Source organism: Gadus morhua, chromosome 7 (genome assembly GCF_902167405.1).
Source record: "Gadus morhua chromosome 7, gadMor3.0, whole genome shotgun sequence".
NCBI lineage: Eukaryota > Metazoa > Chordata > Actinopteri > Gadiformes > Gadidae > Gadus > Gadus morhua.
Window position 1 is genome coordinate 5353474 of NC_044054.1, and position 9147 is coordinate 5362620.

Below are 9147 nucleotides of genomic sequence, written 5' to 3' on the forward strand. Positions count from 1 at the left end.
CTCAGACTGGACTGTCTGAACTGGCACTTTTTATCATTGGGGACGCAGACCTGCAACTGTGAGCCGCTGTAACACTTCTTGAAGTGCAGTGTCGTGCAGCGCTTGGGTGCGTCCAAAGCATGTGATGTCATCGAGGTAGTTGTTGACATTTGGAACACCTTGCAGGATGACTGACATCATCTTCTGAAAAGCAGATGGAGCTGACGCTAAACCATAAGGTACCCTGCACAATCAGAAAAGGCCTTCATGGGTTATAAATGTAGACAAATCCCTACTATCGGGATGCAGAGGAAGTTGATGATAGGCACTCTCAAGGTCAATTGTGGAAAACATGATTGACCCGGCAAGAGTAGAAGGCAGTTCATCCATATGTGGTAGAGGATGACCGTCCACCACTATGGCTTTATTTGGTTCTCTGAGGTCAAAACACATTGTTATGCCACCTGTTTTCATCTGTGTCACGACGATGCCCTCTGATCTGTTCAATCACCCCAGCAGAGAGCAATCTGTTCAATTCATCAGACACATCAGATCTGACAGCAAAGGGCAGATGTCATAGCTTTTGGCGAACAGGTATGGCAGACTCAGAGACCCTAACTTTATGCATGAAACCTTTCACAAAACCCACTGTTGTTGAGCTTGAGCTTCGGCAAATCCATGCCCATTGGTGGAGTCCCAGTCTCTGTTACATAAAAGTTCACTTTACAGTACTCACTGTTCCTCACCACTGTAGCAGGCATGCATCCAAGCACTTTGATTGGAGTTTGGGAGTATGTCACAAGACGAGCTGCAGGCGGCTGTCGAGGCACTCCCTCAAAGTATTCCTCCACTATGCATTTTGGCAAAACTGACACTGAGGCTCCCGTATCCACTGTAAGTTTACAGCAGTAGTAGCAGAGTATATTCCGGTATTTCCATTTGACGCACGCTATGAGTCTGTTTAGCAGACCTACACACACGCGCAAAATGTCCCTTCTTGTTGCAGGTTTTACACATGACTTTAATCGCGGGGCATTCCAGTGCGTTAGACAAATGCTCGTCGGATCCACCATGAAAACACGAGCGGGAATTTGTAGCAGGAGTGTAACTGGCAGTAGAATGGCTTGCAGATGAGCCCGAACGTGCATTCCTGTATGGCTGTCTACTCTTTTCTTTTCCTTGAACTTGGACTGCATGTGCAGGCAAGCTACTTTTAACATTAGTCATGCACTTCGCTTGTTCTCCAGCTGACTCCATCTAACTAGCAATAGTGGTAGCCTGCTCCAGTGTTATCTTTTCAGTCTTTTCGGATACGTGGATTTGCAACATGTTCCACTAGCTGGTCACGTATCATGTCATCACAGCTAGCAAATTCACAAGCAGCAACTAACCTTTGCAAAGCAGTCACGTACTGAATGACCGATTCATCAGCTAGCTGGACTCGTTTTCAAAATGTGTGTCGTTCGACATCAACGTTTACCTTTGGCATGAAGTAGCCATGCAGGGCAGCTATCGCAGTTGCCAATGTAGCACCAGTCTCCGGCAATGTGTAAAATATTCTTTGTCCCTCTGTTCCTAACAGTGAAGCAAAAGGGCACGTTGTCTTGCCTCAGTCCATTTTAGGAAACAGCTCACCAACCGAGGCATCTCTTATTGGTCAACAGTAAAAGGTCAAAGATAGAAAAACAACATGTATTATCAACCCCAACCCAAGTAAATACGGGTACCTGGACTTGATCCCATGTCACACAGAGTTCAAATTTCAGAGGTTCTTAGACTTAGAAAGTAGAAGTAGAACCAGATTTTCACTCTGTGTGTCTCGGTGATGCAACGGAGAGAGATGATGATCTAAAAAACATCACTGAGATCTGGATACATGGGTTAAACTCCTGCCCATCACACTCTCCTGGGTGGGGGTTGTTACTACATTTTTTTTGTCATTGACCTTTGGCCTTTTACGATTGACTAAAGAGACCAACTACTTTTTGGTGGGAGGTTATAAAACCTAAGAGGTAACACTGTCATTTTTTTATCAGTCGCGTGTCTGTCTTTCTAACAAGGTCAATGTTTTTTTTTGTACTATGAACAAACGTAATTACTATTAACTAACTCAATAGTAATAGTTACTAACTTAAATAGCTAACTTAAATAGCAAGAATTTAAAAATAAGCAAAAGACTGCAATGACCACCTCCATCCACAAGATAGCAGCGTTGTGCAGTCAAAGATCATCCAAACTCCTAGAATTAATAATGTGTTGATTAAGATTTGGGTTACCGCCGTTCCGAATTCCAGAATAACCAAACATTTGGTCTCACATGCTGATTATTCTAATTCTATCGTCTAAATACATACACCCATGAATAAACTGAATTCTTTCTTGTTGGTACGGGAAAGACACTAAACTCGGCACTGCAGGTGAATGTGAGGAGACCATCTTCTCATCATATGTGTTGCACATAACGATGCCATTTCATTTTGAACATACTGTACGTTCCCTCCCATGTTAACTTGAGTAACATGGGACAGTTTTTGATTTTGTCAAATTCCTTTGCAAAGGAATTTGACAAAATCAAAAAAAAAAAAATGGGGCGGTGATGAAAAGGCCGATGCTAATCTGCGGCAAAATCCGCCGGCCCCACTCATTTCGAACAGGTGGCGGTCGCTGATATGAAGCCAGGTGATGGGCAGCCAGTTGTGGGCGATGGCTGATGGCGCCCGGTTCCAGCTTAAAGCCCATGGTGCAGGTTAACCGGAAGTTTTGATTAATGGGTACATAAAGCACTCAAAATATGTATATAAAGTTAGAAATGTCTCCAAAATGGTGTTAAAGTCCAGTTTTTGTAGTTTTTGGTTAGTAACGGTTATTTTTTACGCAATTTGGCGATGACGTCACGTAAGGTAGACGCATTAGAACTAGCATTATGGCGGACGGGGATGAGGAAGAGGTAGCAAGACCCACTGTCAACATTTATGATGGCCCACAGCCATATAATTTCGAACCGGTTAGGCGTATGAGGGGAAATGAGGAAATCCCGAGAGCCGATGGCCGTCAAAGACAAATAAATGCATGGTCAGAGGAGAATGAGTGGAGAGTTGGTGAAGTGTCCTGGTGAGTTGCTACCATTTAGAAACGCAGCAAGGAGCGCTGGAGCTAGTAGTCTATGAACAGCAGTGCATACAATAACTTATTTTCTTTTACTGTCAGTGAATAGCATCGAATGAAAGTCAACGTTTTCTTTATATCTAGTGACAGTGATTATGTCATTGGCTCAGATAAGTACCCTAAACTTAGTCAGAAGATCCAGAAATAGAAGGCATATTATGCCTTCTATTTATTCTAAATATGGGCTAGCTTGACAGTCCCACCTGTGAACCCCTAGTGTTTATTCTAAGCTTTTACCTTTCTCCGGTGAAAATGTTGTTTGCAAACGTAGCCGACGCCGAGTAGGCTGGTTATGTCTTCAGTGTGATTATTTTTGATAGTGCTAACTCGTTTTCCTCATGATTGATTGTCATTGAAACTGTCAGGGTACCGCTTACCGGGAGAGAGCAGTAAGCGTGTCTGTGTCGCTGTGTTTGGCAGGTGTCTGTGTGGGCGGTGTCGTCCCATGGAAACTGTGGTGGAGAGCTTGTGTTGTAGGGAGGTGAGCGCGTTTTGGTCGCTGGTCGAGGAGCTCGCCCCGCGGCCAGCAGATGTAACGTGCCTAACGCAGCATCCTGGATTTGAGGCATGCTGCCTGAATCCGTTTGTGCTAAAAATAGCATACACACACTTCAGGCAGGATCATGGTCCCCTTCAAGCCAGCACGCACGAGTATGTTCATGGTTTATGTTTACTTTACAAATCTTTTTACACTGAGTCATTTGAACCAACAGTTATAGGTGACAGATGTGTTGCATACACAATAAACATGCATAAGAAACAGGCTTCAAATGACGTTTCCAACCTACTTACAGTTTTAAACTTAAGAATCTTTCCTACTTATCCCTAGGCAATACCGGTACACTGCGTACAGGCAAGCTATACGCTGGGCTTATGGCGTTTTAGGGAGGAGTATAAGGAAGCCTCTACCCTCTTGTGTGGTTTCAACCATCAGACAGCAATTCCAGAATGGTGACCAGACCTATCAGGGCTTTCAATGGCCTTGTTTGGATTAAAATGAATAAAAATAATAGTTATGCTTATTCTGTTGTGATCATTCAATTGCCCTTAAAATGTTATAAAGTACAAAGAACACATGCATTTTGGATAAAAAAAAGTTGATTGGCATTGCTTGTAATGGTTACTGAACAAAGACACAGGTTGGAATTAAATCTATATAAAAAAATCAAAACAAAACATACAAGGAACACTGATGAAGGGCTAGACCCGCAATGTTTAATTCTAATTCTAATTAATTCTGCAATAGTGTAGTCATACCCGAGGGTCAGTTGATGGTTCTCTTTCTCTCACAAACACACACACACACTATTTCATGCAGTGATACATGCAGTGATACATGCAAAAGCACATCAAGCAGACACACAGTGAGCCCAGACAACACCGCACACAGAGGTTGACAAGGCACAGGTAAAATGATTACCAAATTATTTTGAATTACATGCAAAGAAATTTCATGCAAATAACAACTAAATCATTGGACTAGTCCGTGGAAAAAAATAATGTGAAATTAGGTTTTCTTGAAGCGTGACTGCCGGGCTAGGTAGAGGCTGATGGCCTCCTCCTTAGGAATCTGTTCGAAGGATTTGGCGATGGGGGCGGGTGCATCGGAGGACAGATTGGCGCCAACCTCTCGAAGAACCGCGGGTGAATTGGCGTAGCTCTCCCGAAGGGCCTTCATTAATGATGTTGCATAACCTGCAGACATAATAATAATAACATTACTTTATAAAGATCATTGTCACTGATCACTCGTGCGCCATCTCAAAATATGATAGAACTGCCTGACACTGCTTACCGTATGAGGCTGCCTCTTTGATGGGACGCACCACATGGGCACCTTTTCTGAAGCGCGGATACCGCACGCAGTACTTCTCTGTCCCGTCACTTCTCCGTGCTGTCTCGCGATTGGCATTGTGATTATAATGCAGCGCCACTAAGAGAAGCCTACAAAATAACACATTTGAGAAAACCTTTGAAACTTGGTGTATGACAAAATACTACAATAGGAGACACAATAGAAGGTCTGGTGCTGTGGAGACAGCTGACGAACATCTTTCAGCAAGGCAGCCCTCATCATTATGTTCTCCAACTTGACTGCTGCCAATGAGCCTGAAAAGACCAAGACAGGTAGGCAGGGAGGCAGACAGACACACAGACGGAAAACGTACAAATAGACAGGAAGATGGACAGACAGAATTCCTTTTTGAAATGGAAACACATGAAATTGTCCTGCATATGAATTATAGCAAACATAAACAGTAAACAGAATGTTATGAGATTGCCAGGGAATGAAAAAATAATTTCATCACAAAGGTCACATGTCAAAGCATCCAGACAATTACTCAAAGACAGCAACTAAAACAAAACTATGTATAGCGTGCATAATACCAGTACTGTACCTGGGTCCAGCCACTCTTTGTTGCGCTGATCTTCGTCTAGAGGGCCATGGGCACAACTGGAGAAGGCAGGGGTGTCATGGTCATGGATGTCCTGGATGTGGTTCACTAAACTTCTCCATTTGGCCTCCATGACCGCTGGGTTGCCATCTGGGGTTGAGGCTGCAGTCCAATAGAGGTGATTCACTATAGCTGGCCTCCACAACTGTAGTTGGTCACACTCTTTGGATGCTGCATCCAATGCCTTCCCCAGACCTGTTTTAGAACAAATGGTATTAATTGATATGCACTAACAAAAACTGCTTCAAGGTTCCAACAATGGATACATACTTTTGCCAATGTGCCACACGTCAAAATAATGCTGTGTCCCTTCAGGGATCAGCTCCTCTCTCACCCATTTGGCAACCTAAGGAGAAAAAAACCACAAACATCCAGCTTCAGTGCAATTCAGATATTTACATTCTATACTGCATTTTTATTGTAAATACCTGGCGATGTCGGTCCGTGATCAGCGTTGCCAAATGCAGGTCGTTTCCCCTCAGCAGGCCAACACTGCGCTTGAGGCCTTCAAGCTCACACCATGAGCTGTTGGGGACCTCTGAGCTCTGCAACATGACATAACAGTGTAAGTGTAGAATGCTGGTGGTGTTGAAGGAGGCGTTAATGAACCGAAGCGTTGCTGGACCAGGCATTATGATACACTACTCTAGTTAGGCAATACACAATAAAGCTCTATGCATGGTTGTAGTGGAAAGATGTTATATTAAGATACAATCCTTTTACCAAATTGCAGAGTTCATTTCTTTGTCTAATAACATCAGGTTTACCTGAACAAGCTGAACATCCACCACCTTGTTCACTCTGTCCTCTATCAGAGAGTATGACCCATACTTTGCGCAGTGCCCAGGATAATCTGACCTGGAATTAATTACAATTTATGTTTCAAGTTTTTAAAACCATGGTCTGTAAAGACAATCCACCATGTCAACTGCAAATGCCAACTAAAGCCACCCTACATGATAACAAATAACAAAATCAAAACGTGGAACTGGTCTAGCTCTCACACTGGTTCACCTGCAGTCACCAGCAAGAACTAGCCCGCCATCCATTGCCCGTAGGTCACTAAAATTCTTGGCTTGATCATTCTGCCAGGCCTGAACGATTACAGGGATGGTGTAGCGGCGCTGATGGCGAAAGAAACTGCTGGCACTGATGCACTGCAGGCCAAACAGGGTCAACATTCTTAGTGTCTGTGTGGCCAAACATCCAGTAAAATGAATGGCCCCACTTAACAGGAGGTTGCAGGTTGGCATGTTCCTGTGGAGCATTGGCTGGTTTTGCCAGAAACGGTGGTAGCCACATGATGCACAGACCTAGATATGTAAGAAAATAAAATAAAAAATTGTACCGTAATCAACAGTATATCAGGATTCAATATAGAGTAAGTACTGTACATTACTGGTCAAAGGTTTCATATTTTCAATGAAACACACATGACCAATACAGTATAACACTCAAATATGATGGCATCACAAACCAGCAGACTTAAGCCAGCCTGGTACATACATTGTAAATTAACTGGCAAGACAGTCAGAGCTATCAGATTGTAATTAGATATTCAGATTTTCTAATCAGATGGCCACGTAAACAAAACTGCATTAACAAAACTGTACCTGCTTGATCTTAACAAAAGTTCCTTCCTGCTGCACGATGCTACTATCCGACCTCTCACAACAGGCCGGACAGATGGCAAAAAGGCCCATCAGCTCCTCTTGGCAAACAATGAATTTGTCAATGCAACTACAACAACAAAAAATGAGGGGGAGGGGGGCGGTGTCATTCAAACTAACAAAGCATTGAGCATTCAATATGGTCTATGTTGGTTTTAGATTATCTCACTTGTGGTGGGGGTCACACGTGTAAGGTGGCTCCTCATCAAACAATTCCTCCTCATCCATCGGCTCTTCGGGCACCCACGACAAGTCACTGATGACAGTGGCATTATCATCATCGTCGTCGTCAACTGTCTGTTCAGGACTAGCGAGGGGAGTGGAGGTTTGTGGGCTGATTGAAGTCTGTGTGCCCACGCTAACCATCTTGGGCTTCAGGTTAACCTGCACAGCTGTGGCAGAGGCAGTAAACATACCCAAACATATGACAATCATGGCAAATCGGCGGCTATGTTTTGGTGTAGGCTATGTATTCATTTCATCAATGTGTATGGAAATGTCCTACTTGCAATGTTTTAGACATAATATCTTCCCCTTAAAATACCAAAGATTTACCGTGAGACCATCGGGGGGGCTTCAAAATCATTGTGTCCCAGCGTCAGAAGTGGAGGAGGGCAAGGGCTGATCCCCAGTATCGACACTCTCCACAGTGTCTACACTGGCCACGGTCTCCTGCTGTGAGGCGTCTGTCAACATCTTGCGAAAACAAATATAAAAAAGTATATTAGTATAAAGTATAGTATATATAAGTATATAAAAGGTCACGGTCAAATACAGTATATGTGAAAGAGAACCGTAGCAGTCTAGCACTAACACAAAACGCAAACACACTGTTGTGAAAGCCGCTTGATGTTGACGATCACTGATCCAAACACTAGCCATGAAGCTTTCATGACGATATGGACATTTACTTCAGGGCAATTTTGTTTTGGCTCATATTCGTGAATCACGAAATATGCTCTTCTAATGTCAGACTGATCATGCTTGTAGATGAGGCTGTGTCAAAGGGAACACGGTATGCAAAATACACAGAGCTAGCTAACGCGCAGCTTGTAATTAGCAGCTATAGCATGATGCTTACCGTGGCAATCGGCTGTCTCTCGACCTCGGGACAGGGCAGGCAGAGTGGTTTGCATGCACAGACAGCACGGCGGTAGGAATTAACTTCGCCGTCCTCTTACTCTTTAAACCAAGTGAGACCATCTTGGCATCCCCTGAGTGGTAATCCTCCTCCTTGAAATGCGCGCTGCATATTCTGGAGTACGCGGTAACAGAGCTAGCTGAAAAATCTGCCCGCCTAAACTTGACAAATTGCACCCAGCTTCGGAGAATCCCTTTGTCCTTGGGGAAGCAATGGACCCTATGTCCACTTTTGCTTTTGGAGTTGTTGCACCCGCCACAAATACAGTAGAAAACCATGTTATCTACTTATATATCTACTCTCTCTCTCTCTCTCTCTCTCTCTCTCTCTCTATCTATATATATGTTATGCTATGCTATGCTATCCCTCACTATCTATCGATGTTATGCTATTCTATCTATCTATCTATCTATCTATCTATCTATCTATCTATCTATCTATCTATCTATCTATCTATCTATCTATCTATCTATCTATGTTATTCTATCTATCTATCTATCTATCTATCTATCTATCTATCTATCTATCTATCTATCTATCTATCTATCTATCTATCTATCTATCTATCTATCTATATATATATATCTAGGCTATCTCTATTTATGTATTTACTAATATAATCTGACACTGTCACTCTCTCTCACTAGCGGCTTCGGCTGTCGTCCAAAAGCGGAGTACCCTACGTGACGTCATGCAATGCATTGTGGGAGAAATAAGAATCATCGCTAACCTGTGG

General features: G+C 43.2%; 1 protein-coding gene and 2 long non-coding RNA genes across 3 annotated transcripts; all 3 read right to left on the reverse strand.

Annotated features, from left to right (window-relative positions):
• Positions 1-4339: 4339 nt before the first annotated feature.
• LOC115547795 (uncharacterized) lies at positions 4340-5084 on the reverse strand. The gene is made up of 2 exons (XR_003977425.1): positions 4940-5084; positions 4340-4839 (listed from the first exon to the last, which is right to left on the reverse strand). It is a non-coding gene; the product is annotated as an uncharacterized LOC115547795 (long non-coding RNA).
• Positions 5085-5865: 781 nt separating this feature from the next.
• LOC115547796 (uncharacterized) lies at positions 5866-6474 on the reverse strand. The gene is made up of 3 exons (XR_003977426.1): positions 6368-6474; positions 6029-6145; positions 5866-5946 (listed from the first exon to the last, which is right to left on the reverse strand). It is a non-coding gene; the product is annotated as an uncharacterized LOC115547796 (long non-coding RNA).
• Positions 6475-6610: 136 nt separating this feature from the next.
• LOC115546692 (uncharacterized) lies at positions 6611-8353 on the reverse strand. The gene is made up of 4 exons (XM_030360378.1): positions 7826-8353; positions 7440-7662; positions 7214-7340; positions 6611-6913 (listed from the first exon to the last, which is right to left on the reverse strand). Exons 1-4 carry the CDS (start codon positions 7854-7856, stop codon positions 6611-6613), a joined length of 684 nt encoding a protein of 227 aa, XP_030216238.1. The 5' UTR covers positions 7857-8353.
• Between the last annotated feature and the right edge of the window lie 794 nt (positions 8354-9147).